This window comes from Diplotaxodon limnothrissa, linkage group LG13 (genome assembly GCF_057381915.1).
Source record: "Diplotaxodon limnothrissa isolate DT_005_m linkage group LG13, D_limnothrissa_male_GT1.1, whole genome shotgun sequence".
NCBI lineage: Eukaryota > Metazoa > Chordata > Actinopteri > Cichliformes > Cichlidae > Diplotaxodon > Diplotaxodon limnothrissa.
In genome coordinates, this window is record NC_140608.1 from 13,820,582 (window position 1) to 13,841,971 (window position 21,390).

Below are 21,390 nucleotides of genomic sequence, written 5' to 3' on the forward strand. Positions count from 1 at the left end.
TCCATTCGCTACCGCTTATCCTTTTCAGGGTCGCGGAGGGGGGGGCTGGAGCCAATCCCAGCTGTCATAGGGCGAGAGGGTACACCCTGGACAGGTCGCCAGTCTGTCGCAGGGCTTCTTCCATCTATTATTTAGTTTTAATTAAACTAAATGTCCATTTTTTATCATTGTGAATTATGTGACTGGTAAAATTGTGCACAATTTGAATCCTAAAGACCTGCATGTTTAAATATTTTATAATAAAACACATCTTAAGTCCAGTGTGAAGATGGACGTCTGCTGGTTCTGCCTTGTTGCTCGAACAGGTGTCTAGCGCCGCCATGTGGACAGGATTCTTGGTCTTCGCAGTTACACGTGAGTGAAAATAAAAGACGACAGCTACGCACATGCACATACGCACTCCCATAAAGACCAGGATTACACAATCTACCTTTCAGGTGAGGAGATGTACTGACAGATGCGGCGAGCTGCTTCCTCCATGTTTTTTGTTTCTAGTAATTGCAGTAAAATCTCCCTTTGTACCTCAAAGCCAGATCACCCTCCAGGGTGTTTTTAAGTGCCTGGGAGGGATAAATTTAAATTTTAGCGCAGTTTCCTGTGTCCAAACCACAACATGTCAGTTTCAAAATAGAACATCTGAATCCTGCAAATCAGCTTCGGAATGCAGTTTATTATTCATTTTGCAAAAACGGTTTGAAATCAATGGCGTCATGTTGATTATAATTATGGAGTCTCACACGTCATTACACGTGTCTAAATAAAACCTCGACCCTACTTGCCTTTGTCCAGTGAGGAGCGTTAAGCGTGAAATTCTGCAAGTGCATATGTTCTACCAAAAGAGATATTTTTGATGAGATTTGGTTTGTGAGGAAAGATTTAGTTTACTGTTGTGCTCACCAGGGGCGGAGCGTGGGGGTGGCTTACTGGGCTTAAGCCCGGGTTGTTTTGTCAGAAGCCCGGGGTCTTTTGGAGTGTAATTTTTCATAGTTAGATGCCTGGCTGACAACTGTATAAAACAAAAAGTACACACAATATTCGAAGCACATAGTGCACACTGTGGGAATTTACGACTGTGCGTGAATCCCCCCTGATATTGGTATGATCCGAGCTCAGGCACTAAGCAACTGAGCGAGGGGGCGGGGCAGCTGCTGCCAGCAGTGAGTGCGCTGTTGGAGAAACGGAGCCAGCCATACTAAGGAGAGCTGAAGTTTGACCAGGTACCAAAGAAAATCATTCGTACTGTACAAATAATGTAAATATGACGGTGCATCACGAAAGATTGATATCAAACTGATCACTTGACCAATATTACGTTACTTGCTCTTCGAGTGAATCAACAAATGGCGAAATGAAAAGCCGAACAAATGCTATTTTTTTAGAGAGTCTTAGCTTACGTGTGTTTATTTCATATTTTCAGTTCTTACCCTCCCCGACTAAATCAGTTTCAGTTATGTACTGAAATATAAGAATGGACATTAGAGGCTTCTTTCAAAGAAAAAACTCAGGTAAATGTTATTTTATATATTATGCTTTGTATGTTGTTCAGTATATTTCTATGCAAAACAAGAGGGATTTCAGTACAAAGCAGGATATTCACATTTGTAACCAGATATTTACATACACTTTAGGGAGAAAACATAAAATATTTTTACTGTACAACATCAATTTAGATTAAACTTTTGTTTTAGATAAATATTGAAATATATTTTGAATTAGTTAAATGTCAGAATAAAGAGAGACAGAGCTGTCTATTTTTTATCACTTTCATTAAATTAAGGAGTACATATACACTAAGTTTATTGTTAATTAATAAGAAAACTCCAGACGATTCCATTCTGAGCTGAAGAAGCTTCTGATAGGTTAGTAGAGTCCATGTGAGTAAACTGGTGGCACAGCTGTGGATGCATATAAGGCAAAACACAGAGCCTGTTTCTGTGACATGGGAACATCAAGAGATATCGACCAAAACACCAGGAAAAGAACTGTGGAGCTCCATAAGTGTGGCTCAATTTGAATACAATTTGGTGCCATTTGCTATTAAGAAATACAGATAGTTTCTCTCTTTACTCTTAAAGTTAACAAATATGTTTTTATATTTATCAATCTAAAAAAATAAACATTTAGTCTGATTTGATGTTACAATTAAAAAAGTGTTTTTATCTGAAGAGTAAATATCTGGTTTCAACTGTATATTTGATGATTGTCAGCACAAAGAGGGAGAGAGAGGAGAACGAGGACAGAACAGATGAACAAGAGCAGGTGAGACACGCATGTTAGTCAAATGGTTGTTTACCAAAAGTATCAGCGTATCATAGGTCCTCATGTATCTCGTACCTAGTGTTTCTTTTTAGGTTTGTTATTTTTCAAATTCTGTATTTATTAAGTTATGCAGGCTTGTTTGCACAACAAGGCTAAATAATTATATAAACTTTTCTCAATCTAAATAGTGGACTTTGGTAGAATTAAAAAACAAGTGTAGTGCAGGTCTATGATGATTTTTAGTGCTATCATCTAGTTCTGATTGTGGTTATGTCTTGGTTAAGTCCTCAGTAGTCCTGATTTTGAACTGTTGTAGTCCTGTTTTAATTCTGGATCAGTTCTGGGTCTGGTTGAATTGGGGTTTAGTCCTCGTGTCTTGATACAGCCCTGACCTTGTTCTGCCTTGCTGCTTAATTAAAAAACTAGTTTAAGGTGTCCTGCACATGTGATATAGATTTTTCCCTATATGAAGTCATTCTTTTTTGAACAGAGCCTATTAATCTTTCAGTCATTTCTACCCCCCCCCCCCCCCCCCCCCCAAAAAAAAAAAAAATCCCACATGCATACTACTCTTTGGGCTAAGCCCCGGGTGTTTCAAATATCTGGCTCCGCCTCTGGTGCTCACACAGAAAGAGTATAACGTTTGAACTTTTGTGGACTTGTGATCAACTGGCTTTTTCAGTCAAAACCTTTTCTTTTTTAATATTTAATACTATATCAGATAAAAGCCAATCAAGTCACGCGGAATTTTGACGACTTATTATTGTTTTACGCTAAACCGAATATTAATGTTCCAGTATTCTTGGTTCCAGTATACTTGGTAATAGTGCTGTAGACATGAAAACATGTCCTAGCACAGCTGACAGGGTGCAGCCAGAATGAAACCCAATGATAGAGCTTTTATTCCCGCTTTCTTTCCTTCTCTATATTTGGGCCTCGGTTCTATTGTGAGCTCCTTGCGTGTCTGCCTCTAGACACTTTGTTTTAGGAAACTCCACGCCTATACAGCGCAGCGATGAGCCGCTGAGCTGCTATCTTTGGAAGCAGAAGATAGCGATCGCGGCAGTGTCTGTCAGAGAACCCGTGGCCAAGCCGCGTCCTCAGGCATCGCCGTCCTGTCGCCAGCTCTATTTACACTAGTGACTCTGCAGCACTTAGAGCTGACACCAGGTATGTCCTACCGGCAGTGCAGTAGCCGAGGGAAGTGGCCAGTGAAGCTATCAAGGGAGACAAACACGCTGTTTACTTTGCCATTTATCTCCATTAATAGCGTCAGGGTATTCGGCGTGCCTGGTGGGTAAAGGCTTTGCTTAAGTCCATCGCTAAACAACGAAGTGTGTGTGTGTGTGTGTGTGTGTGTGTGTGTGTGTGTGTGTGTGTGTGTGTGTGTGTGTGTGTGTGTGTGTGTGTGTGTGTGTTAGAGAGAGTTGAAGAAAGAGTATATATGTGGTCTGGGTTTGCCTCACTGTGAGTGAGTGCAGATCAGTATTTATTATATAATTATGACATTATTGTAATTATAAATGTGACACAGCTTTAGGTAATCTATTATTATTATTATTATTATTATTATTATTATTATTATTTAGCAAAAGAAGAGGAGTCGTAAGAGTATTTATCATCCAATGTTCTTCTCGTTTTTATGCTCTGTGGGTCCGGGGATGCTGGCCGTCTGGTTAATGTCCATCTCTGAATCCTGACCGGACATTAGCTCGCCTTTAAATTCTCTCTGTTTCTGGTTCTTGTCTCAAGCCGAAGTCTAGCGCAAGCTTTCTCACACAAGAAAAAAAAACGTTTTCTTGGCTTGAGAAAAGATTTCAGACGATAAGAAATGTTGGAATAGACCTCAGTCAACATCATTAAAAAAAAGAAGAAAAAGAACAGATACACGCACAGATTCACACACAAAGCACACTCCACTTCAATCAGTCGTGCCATGACAGTTATTATGCTCTTTAATTCCACGATCGCTGATAACTTGCATCGTTTTGTGGTTTTTAACTCGAGCCTAGAAACAGCCTTATTTGAGCGCCTCTTTTTTTAAATCAGTTCATTGGCTTTCAGTGTCACTCACTTAGTTTTGGAGTGAAAAAACAAAGCCTTAAGGTTAAACCCAAGTCACACAAATTTTAAAAAAGAGGGGGGAGATCTTAATAGAAATAATACTAAATTGTCCTGCATTTGTGATCCATGTTAATTTCTTGCAACTTTATGCATCCAAATAAAATTCATGAAAGACTTCACTTTCTTAATGAAATCTATAGGTCTTTGCGTAACCGAAAATTTACACGGGATTTTCCTTTATTTTTTAAGCACAATACATCAGTTTTGAACCATTACGGATAGTTTTGGCTAATCCGTCAAACATAACACAACAACTTCACTAAGTTTTCTAAACACGTGGCTCAGAGGGGGAAAAAATTATTATAATTATAATAGTCCATTTTTCTTCATATGCCTGCGGAGTTAGAACAAACTGACCCCTGCGCTCTGTAATGTGTTACGGAATTTGAAATTGTGGTTTTCACGGCATTAGTTGAAGATGTTTACATGCTCGAGTCTATCCATCAAGACAGGCTTCTGATTGTGCGCAAAGACCGCGCTACCATGCCCGGATGCCCTGCAGAGCTCCTTGGCAGGGTGTGACACTTGGTCCTTGGGGAGCCTGGCTTTGCGTCTGTCCGCTAATGTTCCCCAAATTCATATTCATGAAAGCATTGGCAGAGGCGTTGCTGGGCGGGAGAGAAGGGAAACTAGAATAAGTACAAGAGTAAGTGTTGCTATACACCGAGTTGTTATAGCTGTAGGCTGGATAGCCGTTGTAGCTGTACGGATTGGGAGCTCCGACTGTGTAAGGGGGATTATAGTTCTGAGATCCAGCGAGACAAGGCCTCCCGTCTCGGACGAGAACCGGCACAGCCACCCTCCTTGGAGGCGGTGGTGGGTGGTGATGGTGGTGATGATGACCCGCAATCTCCAGGGTCTTGTCCTGCCGCTGCCTCTTGCATTTGTACCTCCTGTTCTGGAACCAGATCTTGACCTGGGTAGAGGTGAGCTTAAGGGAGCTGGCCAGATGCTCTCTCTCCGGGGCGGACAGGTAACGCTGCTGCTTGAAGCGCCGCTCCAACTCAAACACCTGAGCCTGGGAAAAGAGGACGCGAGGTTTCCGTCTGGTCCTCTGCTGCTTGGTGGCCGGCTTCTCCGAGTCTGGATCCTCACACTCACCCGGCATGACACCGCAGCTCTCTGCATGGAGAAACCATGTTCAATTACACATCAGAGCTAGCATCTTGATTATTTTCAAGTATATATTTATTACAAATTTAATTCTTATTCTTATTATTTATTGTACAAGTGTATTGGAAGTGGCCTAATTGAAAATTGCTAGTAAAATGTATTGAAAAATAAAATTAGGGAGGCATACTAATAATGACGTCATGTTATATACGAACATTAACTAAACGTGAATGTTGATACATTCAAATCAGATGAGGCTAAATATAGTTTCTGTCTTGTGTTTCTGGAAGTGTCTACGTCTTTTTAAATGCGTGACAATTTGGATCATCAGTTTAATATATTCAGCAAACATAAATTAGCAGCTTGCAAATGTAAACACTTTAATCTCTGCCAGTCTTACTCAGTTAGCTGGCAGCTAATGAATTGTATGAAATAATAATCTTTTTGTTGTTGTTGTTGTTCTTTGCCGTCCATTGTTTGGTCCTATTATGAAAATATATATTATGTATATTATTAACCAGGGGCCTATTTTCTTGTTGTCCGTGTTAGGCGATCAATTTATAATAATTTAAACAGAAATCGGAAAACGTTTCTCCAGAAACTGCTCATCAAATGTATCAATGTCAGATTTGATGAGCCTTTTTTTTTGTCTCGTAGGAAACTTTAATTCAGATTTTATGATTTGATTTTCTCCTTTGGCATTTTCGTCCATGTGCATTTTTATACAATTAACACCCTCAGAGTAACTCGCTTCAGTAGACTGTGTACTCACTGCCGTCATGCTCGTCCTGCTCTGTCTCCGGCCGGAGGTCTGCAGAGTGGGTTTGCCCCAGGTTGCCGAACACCTCCACGTGGATACCGGAGTCCGTCAGTCGGTCTTGCACATTCAGTGAGTTGAGGTACGCCATCCTCTCCTCGCTCTCCGACAGGCAGGAGCTGATGGGGCTTGGGGTGTCTCTGCCCGCCAGCATGCAGGAGGGCGGCGAGTGAGAACGGAAGGATTTGTTCGATAGAGCTCCAGGCTGTGAGAGCGCACCAGAGAGACCGAAGCAGGAGATCAGCTGTAGCTGGTGCTGCTGAGACCGTTGTTGGAGCTCTAACTTCAGAATGTCCTTCACGGAAAAAGGCGTGGAGGACGAACCTATGACCGGACTAGGAATCATTATTACCACCAAGAAAGAGATGGCAAAATATACCGATCAGCAGTCCAAGAACGGGACCGATTCGCCTCCGGACGCGCAAAAGAAGAAAATTAGGCGTGCGTAAACCAGAGGAACGGCCGCGCTCTGTTGTTTTTGCATACACACCGAAGACAACTGATTTTCTCTCAGCTGTGACATCCCTCTTAGTTGCATATGCGTCTGTGGCTGGATGGGTGAGAGAGAAAGAGAAAGATCGATCCCGTTTGGTTGGCTGAATTCAGTTATCTAGCGAGAGAGGGTCAGCCAAGATGCTGTCCTCTCCCTCTCAGTGACGTCCTGAAGCGGGGGAGGGATTGGTAGGGTCTCCCTCTCTCTCTCTCTCTCTCCCTCTCTCTCTCGCACTCTTCCTCCCCCTTTCCCTCTCTGTTCTATTTAGGTGTAGCCTACATATGTCAGGAAGTTATCCCTAATTTATGAAATAATATTGATGCCATCGACTGCAGTGAAACTGGGAAATATTTTGAAAGGTAAGGAACTTCTTAATTCATGCTTTAAATGTTTCTGCATCAACGCTGTCACACAATTGTAATAATTAGGCAAAGCATATTATGTTGTGTAGTTTAATGCAAATAGCCCACAAAAATACTTAACTTGGCGGAACCAATATTTATTTATTCGATTATTTATGTATTATTTTTAAAGAATTTCACTTATTTCTTGGACGATCCCTCAACATCGCAGATTTAGCGATTTTTAAGATTAGGCCTATCTTTTTTTCCCCTCTCGGCAATTCCTTGATAATATCATATAACGAGAGTGTGGGAAATGAGATGAATCCGGCAACCGTGAGAGGCATAAAGAATGCTCAGTGCTAAATTGTTGTCTGTGAATTATTTATGGCTTATTTATTTGTGGAAGTTTTAGGATGATTTGGCCACGAAAATGTGGCCACAATAATAGTTCCTCTTGACACTGGTAAAAGGAAAGCAAAAACCTTTTATGAATAAATAAATAAATGATCAGCTTCAAGCGCTACAAGGAAAGAAAATAATAATTATTATATTAACAATTATATTATATTGTATATTAATAGGTAAATTAATGAGCTTTCATTTTAATTTACCTTTGTGCTTAAGGGATAAACGTGCTGAAACGAGACACCTCTCTTCTGGTCGACTATCTTTGGCCAGGTCCAGGCGCCAGGGTTTGAGGACCCATTGCTCTCAAACCGTGTGGAAAGAAAAGAAGAGCATGTCCACATAATCTCATCCGCTCACCATCAACAAGGCGCTGTTTAGAAATGGATAGCGTCACCCCCTCCCATGGAGATACACGTCTATTCAAAAAAGGCCGGTTTAAGTGGAGTAGTTTAAGTCAAGAGCTGAACTGAGTCTGAAAAAAAGAAAAGCTTTTAGGCCACAGTAACTCTCTGTGCGCTCTGAAAAAATATAGTGGTCACTTAGTGCTGCTTGGACGCAAATTTAAACATTGAATAATTTATCAAGATTTACTAATAAGGAAAAGTAATTTCCACACAGTGGAAGTTTGCGCGAGTTAGGTGGAATTTACGCGATAGAAGCTCGTAAAGCAACCCAAAGGGCAGTAAATCTGGTCATTTTGTTTCCCAAATATTTACTCATTCCTTTTTAATGAGTGCAATAATTTAAAAATACCAAACATAGACATAAATGAGTAATAGCTGTGTGTGTGTGTGTGTGTGGGGGGGGGGGTTGCTTTGTTTTGTTTTATTTAAAGTGTTTAGGAGAAAATTATTAATACCCCAAAAGAGATTACGCGGTTAAAACAATTACTTGTATACACGGGTCCGAGCAGAGTCACCACGCTTTCGACCTAGAGTGCACAGGGCCTCTAAAGCCCCCCACTGACCATCATCACGGGCTTCGCGTGCCACCGGCAGTCCAAAAGTGGCCAAGTAAAGACTCGTGTTTACGGAGCGGAAGAGTCTGTTTCCTGCCTTTAACAAAACCCAGACTCCCAGAGAGTGTCAAGGAGCGACTCGTTGGTGAATGCGACTCCCCAATACATCATCTTCATTTCTGAATCGTCTTGATAGCCTCGGTAAGGTCGAGTCCACAGCAGAGGTCAGAGCGGATACAGGCTGCAGAGGCCTAAGCCTTAAAAAAAAAATTAAATGGATTTTGAAAAATAACTTTAAAAAAAACCCCGATCAGCTTTCTGCCTCCGTGGGAGTCAAATTTCAGTCACTCCGCACAATTCACTTTCTGGTGAGTTCTTCAAAGTTAGTGTTTTGCCAAGCAGCGCTTAACGTGTCTCTTCTTGTTTCCCTCCTTATCTCCATATTTCTGGCAGTCTAACGTATACTGAAGCAGGGCTTCGGCATCAGAGGGGCAGGTGTACAGTACACCACTGAGATACAGGGTGCACAGAGCACAGACCAGACGTTTGAAGAAATAACAACATTTATCATCGCTGCTTCTGGGTTTTGTGTCTGACTGGTTGATGCAAACAGCTGTTTATTTATGAGAGAATGAAGGTTTGATATTATGACTTGACAGAGTTGTGTAGAAGAGCACTTACAATCCTTTTACAATGGAGGTGATTATTAACAGGCTCTACCAACAGCCTGTATGTGTGATGAGGAACTCAAGTGTGACTATCCATTTGTCTTAAAGTGCTCTTAATCAGCCAATAACAACAATAGATTGCTACTTTAGGAAAATAGATTAGCTCAAGTGCGTTTTCCCCAATGTCCAACAAGTCCAACAGGATTATTTAACTGGGTGTGACGCTTTCCCCATCATCTTGCATATAGGGCATGCAATATGTAAATAATGAGGCTGTGCATTACAGAAAAAAAAAACTTGAAAAGATTGTGAGAGCAGATACAGAGTGTGTCCGCCTCATGTAGCTCATAATTAACTTTCCGTTTTCCTTTAATTTCATGGTCAACAGAAAGAATGGCAGTGGACCAAACTGTTGTGTGGCAGTAATGTCTCAGTTCTTCTGGGTCCCGGAAGGTGAGTCTTATCAGCAACCCATGTGGTGGTGTCAGTAGCCAGGACCCAGACTGTGCTATTGTGCCGCTGCCTGGAACCGAGTGACGGATGACAGCACCTTCTCATTGGAGGAAATGAGGAGGCCAAAGGCGAGCCCGCGTCGGGCCAGATTTTTCAGCAAAAACCCTGTTCTCACCCACTTACTTTGGACTCTGATAGAGCCATATAGTCCACAAAGGCAGGCCTATGATAATAGTTAACACTCCCTCAGGGCTCATTGTGTTAACCAGGTTAGGAAAAAAGATACCCTAATTAGCTGTCTTGTTTGAAAGACAGTGAGAGGGTGATTTGTTTGAGAGCTGACACCTTGTTCTGTGTATCACAGTTCTAACTTAGAGACCATGAAAAGAGGAAGTGAGGTCAGGCCAGTCTGGATCCCCTGCCCTTTGCCCTCCCTTGGGCCTCATAAATTAGGCTGCTGTAATTCCCTCCCAGACGGCCTTGCCCCAGCAGGTGTGTGTTTGTATATATGAGTGCGAACAGAGGGGGATGTAAGGGTTGTAATATCTATGATCTACGGTGTTGGGAATGTAGTTTGGGAGGAAACAAGCAACCTAAATATGCTTATCCTCTCTGCTGCCATGCAGTCAATGTAGATAAAGACAGTGCGGGGAGGCAGGCTTTCAAATGAGAGGATGTAGGTGCCTCTAGTTGCTTATATACGCTGTCCCACTTGGCTAGAGCTGGTGAAAATTTTTTTTAAAAATTATCAAAAGGTTGAATCAAGTTCAGCTTGCTGCTGGAGGAACTCTCTCTAACTTGCTGAATCAGTAACAGCTCTCTTGGGAAGGACAATGTTACCATAAAATAAAAGTATGCGTGCATCCTGGCTTCCAGAGGTAAACATCCTTGAGAGAAAATATTAGCATCTGTCCAGCAACCGCGGTGGTATTTCTATCAAAGTGACAGACTGTTTTGGCAAATATCTGACTAGTTATCAATAAAGTCCCATTTTTGTAAATACTAACTGTATAAAATATCTAACAATGCAGCTTCAGCACGCAGCGGGTTTTGGCAATGCTGATGCTCAGATTAACCATTAGGATCAAAGCTGACCAGGCCTTCAATCAGACAGCTTTGCTACAAGCTCCAGCGCTGGCAGGCATTCATCCTCATATATGAAGATACAGAGTCCCAGATCTGTAGCTGACCCTGAACTTTGACCTCCTAGCAAAAGGGAGAATTGGTCTCCCCATCTGGATTCAAAATATACAACATAATTAGAAGTCATGAAAGATAAAGTTTGTTTCCTTTGTCACTTATCATATTTGTGTCTCTTTACCTAATCCAGACAAAAAAGCAAGTACTTTGGGTTAAAAAAAAATTAAAAAAACATCTTCCACTTCCTGTCTTTGTGTCTTAGCGTGCATATTTGTATAAAGCCAAAGTGCCTGAGTTGGTAAAAAGACAAAATCAATCAAGTGGAACAACACAACGTAGACCTTGTGTTTGAGGTTCCACCCAGCTTGAAGGCCACATCAGCGAAAAACAATGAGACACAACCATTTTTAATATTCCTTCAAAGTCCAAATGCAGTCCTGTTAAAAAGTACACCCAATGATTCAGTAGCTACCTTTAGAAGCAGTAACTCGAAGTTAAAATTTTCTGTTTAACTTTATCAGTCTCTCACATCGCTAAGAAGGAATTTTGGCCCACTCTTTTTTACATTATTGCTTCAGTTCATGTGGGCATTTATTTATGCACATCCCTTTATAGTATTTCAATCAGGTTGAAGTCAGGACTTTGACTGGGCCATTGCAACGCCTTGATTTATTTTTTTCTTCTTCATCCATTCTGCTGTGGATTTGCTGCTGTGCCGGGAATCACTGTCTTGTTGTATGACTCAGTTTTAGCGAAGCTTTATCTTTTAGACAGATGGCCTCACATTTGTTTCTACAATACTTTGCTATTCAGAGGGGTTCAATGTCGACTCAATGAGCGCAAGCTCCAACTTTGTAAACCTAAGCCATCCTGCCATGTCCTTTTTTAGAAAGAGGAAACTCTTCCAAATAAGCCATACACATTCAGTCTTTTCATAATTGTACTGTCGTGAACTTTAACATTTAACATGCTAATTAACGTCTGTAGAGTCTGAGATTTAGCTTTCTAGTTTGTCTGCAGTTTCTCTGAATGTTTCACAAGACTGCATACTGCCGTGTGTACACTTTCTTATTCACTGTATGTGAATGTATACATACCAACTTATACTCAAGCAAAACAGCTAAGGCATTTTAATGGTTTGTTTTAATTTACCTCTGTATTTTTGGAAATGTTTGATTAATTAAGACAAATTTCAGGAGAATGTTATGTAAAATAAATATAGGACTTCCTGTATCTTATTATCTGTTTCTAGCAGTTGTGTTAAGCCAACTACTGGCAGTTTGCCCTTTTCTGCATTGTCAGGTGCAAGAGGACTATATATCACCATATCGATCTGAAATATGCTCACTATAGTGCTTAGGTGTTGTTTTATTTTGCGTGAGTGGCACATGCAGTCTTAAATTGTCAGGCTTCTTCCAATGGTGTGTAGCCCTTATGTCAGTGAGTTTACTTTTTGCCTCCATGTTGTTAACTGTGGGCTCCATACATTTGAACTTGTGGAACATACAGACCCCGTCAAAGCAATATTAGGCATGAGATGTCTGAGATTTTGCATCTTCCAGTACAATTCAACTAAGGTTGCACTTGGATGTATTCGTGGCTCATACTACGGTAGTTCACTGAGTCCAGTTGTAGGTTGTCATCTTTTGTCAGCAGGGTAGAAATCTGCATGCACACAAAAAAAGGAGATTTTATGTCATGATATCAAATGGAGCACAAAAGACATTTGCAACCTAAACTTGCACAGACAAACGCTCATGCACCCTGGTTGGAATGTAGTCTGACACAGAGATTACTGATATCTATTACTGCATGCACGGTCCGTCAGTCACTGATCTGCTCAGGGAGCAACAGGGAGGTCCTGTGCTCTTTGTTGTTGCTGTGTCTAGTTCCTTGTTAGAGAATTGATGACACTGTCTTTAGAAAACAAACAAGGCGGGAAGCTAAAAAGGTGGTCACTCACCACAGCTCTCTGACCCAGAGACACCGGGGCCAGAGCAACATGTGAACGGCGCTGAAACTTTGCCCTAGGAATGCACAGCGGTGTGTGCGCACACGCTCTTGTTTGTGTTTCTGTGATACCGCAGCTGGAATGTGACTGTCTTGTGCCTGAATGCCTTTGTGTGTTTTAGTGTCAGCTTCCTATAAGCAGCGCTGATAACCTGCATGCAAAATTTTAAAGAGAGAAAAAAATCAGATTAAACAAAACCCCATTCACACTTTGACTTTTTTGTCATATTTGTGTTACTCTGCTGGATGCCAAAACAAATGTTCTGTGTTTCCTTCTCAGGGAAATGCAGAGAAAGTGCAGGTGAATGTTGGGCTGAGTAATTGATCAATCTAGCTGTGACACACTCTCTTTGGAGAAACTGTCTTGCTAGAGGCTACTTCTGTCACTCCCTGCTCTGACTCACGCTTCACATCACAGCCCAGATCGTGGCCCTGGGCCTCCTCTGTATGCACACACTGAGCCCCGCCCCAGGCCCCCAAGCCTTGCTCTAAGGGAGCTCAAATCCCATAATTGCAGAGCTGACAGTGATAGCTAATATACGAGACACCCTCACCTGGTTGGAAAGAATGAAAACATCTACTGTCAGCGTGAAGTGAGGAGATGAGTGGGGGTGGGACCAAGTGGTGAGGAAAGTTAGCAACATGTGGGACAAAACACTGGGGAAAATAGTAACTGGGTGTTGTGTGATAGCAAGGTGTGGGATTAACTGTAGCACTTTAGCTAGGAATGTTTTTGTAAGGGGTTCATAAGGCTTAACCAAAGATATAAAAAGGCTTAAATAATGATTTGTCCATGGCTGAAAGATCAGAAGTTAGACTTTGTTGCTAGTTATTATCATTATCTTATTTTATTTTATTTTATTTTATTAGGAGGGGTAGGGTAGGAGGTGAAGACTGTGAAAATAAATTTGACAAATTTATATCCAAAAGCATTACTTCATATTCACACTTAATTAATATAACAGCCATGCATTTGTATAAGGAGGAATGCTTACAGTGTTGCAGAACGTTGATTCAGTTTCTCTGGATGCAAGAATCCAGACAAATACTTGGGAATTGTCTTGAGCACCCACAGTGCTTCTTGTACCCACAAAATCACAAGGACAGCATGCAAACTGAAACACAGCAAGGCCTCTGCAAGTTCAAATCTAGAGTCCTTCTCGATGTGAGGAGACAGAGCAAACCACTGCTCCACCTAAAAGGTTGTCTATAGTAGTGCTTCTCTGAGTCATAAAGCATGAATGCCTTGAATAAATGGATTCCACAAACTTTTTTTAAAGCATTTTTTCCTGGTTAACTGTAGGAACAGAAGCAATATTCAAAAATAATATCAGTATATTATCAGCTTATAGCAATATATATTTAAGACTATTTACACCTGTGTACATATTTATCACATGATTTAATGATAACAATAAATTTCTGCTGCTTGTATTTAATCCCGTTCTGTTTTCGTGGTCTCCACTAAGTACTGGGAGGGGGAAAATCATCTATAGCAATTACGTTTCATTATAACCATTGCCAACTCTGTCTGTCTTCTGTTTAGTGCTGGGCAAATATTTTGCAAGAGATCTGTAAGAACCTCTTAGTGAAGATATCCTGCTGCAGCTAAAATCAAGGCAGATGGGCCTGGGACTGAATAAAAAGAGCAAAGCTGCAGGAGCAAAACAAAGAAAAACGAAGAACTAGTGCAGGATGACAGTTGTCAGTGCGTTTATAAGTGAGCTGCTTCAGATTTGGTGGTGTCATTTGAGCCAATGATAGTATAGGAATATAATAAGCACAGTCTTAAGTACATTGGCTTGGTCCGTGTGGTGTTCTCTATTTTATCTGTCAGAGACATTAACAGCAATTAATGACATATAACTTCACCTTACAATAAGATTACCAACATAACTGGTTTGTCACAAAATACTTCTTGTTACTTCTTGTTACAAATATAGTATGGATGCCTTTGCAAAAAAGGCTAAAATGCACACTTGTTAATGTGAATAAGAGAAATATTCCTAATCTAGAAATTAATGTTAAAAATATATTTCCTTAAAATACGTTTTGTGCAAATTATTGCACATTACAAATTATTATCCAGGACATGTAAGTGTGATTTTTATGTTGTCCATGCAGAAAGTGGAGCTAAATTGTATTTTGTACTCTAATGAGCATTTTAAACTATAACAGTCCATCAGTGCATGGGAACATCTGATTGTATTGTTCATGTTTTAAATCTTTTAATTTGATATGTTAAAAATGGCTTACAGTTAAACAAAATAGAAAAAAGAAAATAATTTCTTTAAAAAAAATGTAAGTAGCATGAAAACACTCAAAGCCAGCACTTCAGCACTAGACAAATATGTGTATTTAATTTCACCCCACATAAACTTTTATAACCCATCATTTGTCATAATGCGAAACTTTTGAACTACAAAAACTAAAGTCGAGCCGTGCAACTGCACTCTTATTATACCAGACAGAAAACATAACTAAGTCTTGTCTTCCCACAAAGTCGCCCTCCTGGTCCCGGAGAGCAGGCTGGAGTGGCCTTCATTTATCAACCACTTCAGCTCCTGCAGACAGCTGTGGGGAGAGCACAGAGGAGCCAGTGTGTTTACACCACAGCTCAGCCTAGGCCCTCAGGACAGAACAGATTAGGACACTTGCACATATTCGTCTGCAGAGCGTGGTGACCTAAGCGTGATAGCTGTCTGATCAGCCGGAGTTCGTATTTACATTTATGATGTGACGATGATACAGCAATCAGTCTGTGAGCTCTGACCTTAATTTGTGTTCTATTATTTATTAATGGAAGAATTCTTTCTGTACCAAGTCATGCCAACTAAAGCTCTGTTTAGATACTCTAGATATGAGCTTTAAAGCAGGTTTATAGCACCACCTTGTGGCGTAGAAATTAAATGCGCTAATCTCATGCACCGCCCACTCGCAGTGACGCTTCCTCAACCCCACACATTAGCTAGAGGATTTGTCAATCCCCTGCCCGCGGCGTTCATTGGGCAACAGCGCCTGTGCGTTTGTTTTATTGACCTTTGAACTGACAGGGATCAACGCCGAGAGCGATTTCTATTGGTAAATCCACTCACACCCACTTTGCAGTGACCAAATCCAAGTTGAAGGTGAAAGTCTTCCATCATCCCGCTCAGCCAGCTGATCAAGTGACAGCTCGTCTCTTCGTGCTGCCGCAGCCTCCCACAGTGCAAAAAAAAAAAGAAGTAAACAAATAAATAAATATATATATATATATTTATTTTAAAAAATGTCGCTATTTTCTGAAGTCCCCCAGGCTGCCCCTGTGGCTGTCTTCAAGTTGACGCAGGATTTCAATAACGACCAGTTTCCAAATAAGGTGAACCTCGGAGTAGGAGGTAAGTTGTGCATTGTTGTCAGTCATTCATTGCATCCCAGAGGGAAAGGTTCTCCAGCCTGTCTTACACCGAGTTCATCTATGTTTGTATGATGGTGCCCTCATATGAATTTCTAACAAGTTGTTGTTATTATAATCAGAAAGTGACACAAAATTGACTGCTAGCCTCAAACTAAGCACAGCAATAGTTAAAACAGCCTGCTGACTGATATCTGAGCTGTAAAATCTAAACAGAAGCTATCTAGATGTAACTTTAATCAGTTTAGTACACCAGGCAGTCCAGAATGGTGATGGCTCACCTGTGCTGTAATTATTGCTATTGCTTAAATTCATTTTCGGATTAATCTGGCCGCGCTACAGGCTACTCAGTCATCACACACCCACCAACTACTGATTGCAGCTCTGTTGATAATATATCTTTGTTCTGCAATTAGTGTGACACTGAGAGCTGAATCATCTCTGTCCTCTGCTATCCTGCACCTCTCACTCAGCAGACCAGGCAGCTGATTGGATTACTGTTCTGTCATTACACAAGAACAAGCAGGAGTTTAAATTTATTACAGCTCAGTCGTGCTTCTCTCCGAAACAAACCACTGCCACATTTCGTCCATGAGAGCAGCTGTTTTCTGTGCTAACCTTTCTGCAAGGAGTTATTTCTTCGCTGCTTGCATTGCACAGGAACAGTGTGAGAAGCGTTGATCGCTTAGCTCTGTTTTGGCAGGACAAGGATACCTGAGTCCTGTGATTAGCAGAGGAGGCCGAGGCCTCGTAATCCCTTTCTTTCTCCAGATGGTCAGCTGCTACATGGCAGCTGGGAAATGTAGGCCACACATTTCTCTCTACCTAAAAAAACACAGAGATCTGAAAAAGATCCTTGACTGTAAGGATTTTCTGCTTTTCTGTGACTTTTCAGTCACACGTGACTATAGTACCGGCCCTAGATCTTAATTTAGATGTATTATTACAGATAATCAGTGCCTTTCCAGCTAGTGGACATAACAGAGAGAAAAAGGTAGATCATCGACATCGCCTGGCTAAATCACCCAACAGATATTGAAAGTGCGCCTGTCACAAAACCCTGTGATCTTTGCACTTCTGTTATGACTCAAGAGTCCCATAAAGTCACAAACATCAGGATTACCAAGGTACAGGTGTTAAGCTCGCAAGCTAACCACTTCTGTCTGCTGTATCTGTTTACTGAGCAATTTAAGGAATGTTATATTTAATCTTACTTAGAGGTTTCTTTTTGCTTAAAACTCACTAAAAAAACAACATATCAATGCAGGAGGGAAGGGCCGCTTCCTACTATATTAAGCCATTCTTTCACTTTTTTCTGTAACATTAAATCGCATTGTTCCTTGCAGCCTATCGGACAGATGAAGGCCAGCCCTGGGTTTTGCCGGTGGTGAAAAAAGTGGAGAAGATCATTGTGCATGATGACAGGCTAAACCACGAGTACCTGCCAATCCTGGGCCTGCCTGAGTTCAGATCCTCAGCCTCCAAAATAGTACTGGGAGACAACAGCCCTGCCATCCAGGAAAACAGGGTTTGTGGAGTCAAAAGCCAAACGACACTCTTTGAATTTCTAATGTTTTTACATTTAAACTGACTGTTCGAATGTCACTGCCAGGTCGGGGCTGTCCAGTGTCTGGGTGGTACGGGTGCTCTGAAGATAGGCGCAGAGTTTCTAAGGCGGTTCTACAATGGGAGCAACAACACCAAAACACCCATCTATGTGTCTGCACCTACCTGGGGTACATTCAAGCACACACACAAACATGCAGTGAAGTAGCACACACCTGTAGAGGACTTTAATTTACAGGTTGTTTTGTGAACTTTCCCCAGACTTTAAACTGTAGTTGTTGATAAAGTGTTCTATTGATAAATGTCTTGTTACAGCTGCATGTTATCAGTGAGCCTGGCTGTATTGTCAGGTCGGATGTGAGGAGTATTTAAAAAAGCATTATTCACTCTTTTATCTAATGAAAGCAATGATAAAAATCGAACGCTGCCCTCAGAGTTTTTCTTACTGTTTTTCTCAGAAAATCACAATGCTGTGTTCAGCAGCGCTGGCTTTGAGGATGTTCGTCCGTACAGGTACTGGGACGCGGAGAAAAGAGGCCTTGATTTGGCTGGCTTCCTTGGTGACTTGGAAGTAAGTACTGCGTGGCAGCATACTGTTCACTTATTACTACATTTTGGTCTTCTGGGTTTCACGTTGCTTCTTCATATCTCCGTTTCCCACAGAGTTGTCCAGAGCACTCAGTCTTTGTCCTGCATGCTTGTGCCCATAATCCGACAGGCACAGACCCCACGCAGGAGCAGTGGAAACAAATCGCTGAAGTTATGATGGTAACATGCGTATAAAGTGCATGCAAACATATACAAATTGTCTGTACTGTGGTCTGAACTGCCACTACTGGCAAAAAGGTGTCATTTTAAACAGGATATTATTTTGCATGCACAGTGTTTATCTCAGTATGATAACCCTTTGATCTTTTATCCGGTTCTCTCCCAGAGGAGGAAGCTGTTTGCGTTCTTTGACTCGGCTTATCAGGGATTCGCCTCAGGTAGTCTGGAGAAAGATGCCTGGGCGGTGCGCTACTTTGTTTCCTCGGGCTTTGAAATGTTCTGTGCCCAGTCGTTCTCCAAGAACTTCGGACTCTACAGTGAGTGATCCTGTGTGTAAAGTGTGCTTTGTATGAATCTACAGAAAATCCCAAGCTAAATCAACTGCAGGGATTAAACTTTGCAGGAAGAGTAACCTTAATATACATCTGTCTGTGAAGGTTCTCAGTCATCCAGTCATCTTAATATACATTGGTCTTATTTTCAGATTATGCTGAGTATAATGTGCACAGAATACATCAAAAACTCTGTTAAATTGAAAGGAATAGCCACAAAATTCAAATTAAGCAAGTCTCAGATTCACCAGAGGAGGAGCTGTTTATCAGATACTGCACCTACACATCAGGTAACAGGTATTAGCTGCTGTATTGTTTAACTGTGACATGTTTTTGTCCCATCAGACGAGCGTGTGGGCAACCTGACCGTTGTGGCTCGCGATGCAGATAACCTGAAACGAGTTCTCTCCCAGATGGAGAAGATTGTCAGGATCACCTGGTCCAACCCACCGTCTCAGGGAGCTCGCATTGTCACCATCACTCTTACCTCACCTGAGCTTTTTAGTGAATGGTAAGTGTAAAATAGCATCATTAAACGATGACTCATACCTGTGCATGAGGCAATATTAAAAAGCAGTCGATATCAGACATGCAGAGTGTTTTCATTCTCTGACTTTAGGCAAGAGAATGTGAAGACCATGGCTAACAGAGTCTTGCTGATGAGGTCTCAGCTGAAAGCTAAGCTCCAAGCTTTGGGGACACCAGGGACCTGGGACCACATCACAAACCAGATCGGCATGTTTAGCTTCACAGGCCTCAACCGTGAGTACAGCAATCACTTCCTTCTGCACACAATCACAGCTCAGTAAAAATGCACATTCCACTGGTCAGTTTAACAAACAATTTCATGGCATCCAAGTTGTTTTAGTTTTTGGGGGGTCGATTTTAAAAAGATCTTTAAAAGATTCAAACACAGTCAGTAAAACTTAAACCAGTATCTGGTGATTTTCCTGCAGCCAAACAAGTGGAATATTTGGTGAAGGAGAAACATATCTACTTAATGGCGAGCAGTCGCATCAACATGTGCGGTTTAACCACTAAGAACATCGACTACGTGGCCGAGTCCATCCACGAGGCCGTCACCAAGGTCCAGTAGAAGAACGGCACCATATCTCCAATTCTCACCACTTCCTGCTGCATTCCTGATCCATCCTGATCACAGGGAATGTGTTTGCATCCAGGTTTCCAGATTTTTCTGGAGCAAATACAATTTCTCATGTGCACAGAGAGCTCACAGGCCCCTGGTTTCTCATTCTTTTTCAGTATTTGTGCTATGCTAGGCTAAATGCATGCTGGGACCAAGTTCTCTATAGACTGCACAAAGATCGTTTGGATCTTTTTTAAGAGCCACAATTTTCCAAACTCTGGAGTACTTATGTAATTGTGTTCATCATTTTTCACCCTTATCTTAGTCCCCAATGTATTGTTTGTAGCTCAAAATATGTGTTTCGTATTTCAAGTTTTATGCATCATTTAGAAGCAAGTCTGTGGCTGTATTACGGTTCCTCAGCAGCACTGACTCTACAGTCTAAAAATGTTATACTGTTCATGACTCATCCATTCAAAAGAATAAAGAGGCAGTGTTTGTCATTTCTAGATTAAATGTGAACAAATGTTCTAAGGAGGATTTAAGCCTGAACTATGTAATCATATTCATGACAAAGCTCTATGCTAATGACCTCACATTTAATCTGTATTTGTAGAGTCTTTTTTTTTGCTTCCAGTTGACATTCAGTGAGCACAAATGACACTGAGCGTTCTGAACAGGTGCCGTGAACCTGGGGTCGTCACTGCATGCTGAAGGGTTTTGATGTTTCTGGTTCTGTCAGGTACCTGCCAGTGGACGTTGACTGTTCATAGCAGCCGGGCACTGTTACGCAACATTCGTTTGTCACAGCACAAACAAACTAATGATCAACCAGGTTGCTGTCGCACTACTACGCAGGGCATTTACGAAACAGACGTATTGTTAAGCAATGAAAATGTCCTCAGACATTCTGATCAAATGAATGAACTACTTCAATAAAAAACTGTCAAACAGATGTGTGTGAAACTGAGTGATAGTGTTTGCATATAAGCACCGACCTTTAGCAGGCCCTGCAGATGAAGACAAATGAAGCAGACAAGAGCAATACTCCAGTAGATTTATTAATAAATTAATTTACCCTTGTGTAGAATGATTGATCCATTTCTTGATATCTTTGGGTTGCTAATATATTCCTCTGAATTTTGCATTACAAAATGTATCTTTGTTAGTTTACCCCAAACAAACACTACATCAATCCTTACAAATATAAAGAGGTGAAAACCAACTGCAAATTCTGTAAAAGCCTCACCCTTAAAGTTCCAGATTCACACTTAGAGTCAACAGATCAAAACACACTCCCCCAGCGTGTTTGGTACAGCGGGGTCATTGTAAAAAGCTTAGCAGTGCAATAACCTTTGTACTTAGCCTTACCAGGCAGATTGAATCAAATCACTGAGCGTACCAGAACACCACCTTTGTGTGCATTTGAAAAGAGGCGGTGGCTTGACGTCAGTGT

General features: G+C 41.3%; 2 protein-coding genes across 2 annotated transcripts; one reads left to right on the forward strand and one right to left on the reverse strand.

The window, feature by feature from the left end:
* Window positions 1–4,861: 4,861 nt before the first annotated feature.
* On the reverse strand, window positions 4,862–6,659 carry nkx2-3 (NK2 homeobox 3). Its single transcript, XM_085369275.1, has 2 exons — window positions 6,269–6,659; window positions 4,862–5,505 (listed from the first exon to the last, which is right to left on the reverse strand). Exons 1-2 carry the CDS (start codon window positions 6,657–6,659, stop codon window positions 4,862–4,864), a joined length of 1,035 nt encoding a protein of 344 aa, XP_085225401.1.
* A 9,249-nt stretch (window positions 6,660–15,908) lies between these two features.
* got1 (glutamic-oxaloacetic transaminase 1, soluble) lies at window positions 15,909–20,882 on the forward strand. Its single transcript, XM_085369915.1, has 9 exons — window positions 15,909–16,164; window positions 17,528–17,709; window positions 17,794–17,917; window positions 18,206–18,318; window positions 18,411–18,515; window positions 18,682–18,832; window positions 19,193–19,358; window positions 19,467–19,609; window positions 19,804–20,882. The coding sequence occupies exons 1-9, from the start codon at window positions 16,056–16,058 to the stop codon at window positions 19,941–19,943; spliced, it is 1,233 nt and encodes a 410-aa protein (XP_085226041.1). The 5' UTR covers window positions 15,909–16,055; the 3' UTR covers window positions 19,944–20,882.
* Window positions 20,883–21,390: the final 508 nt, after the last annotated feature.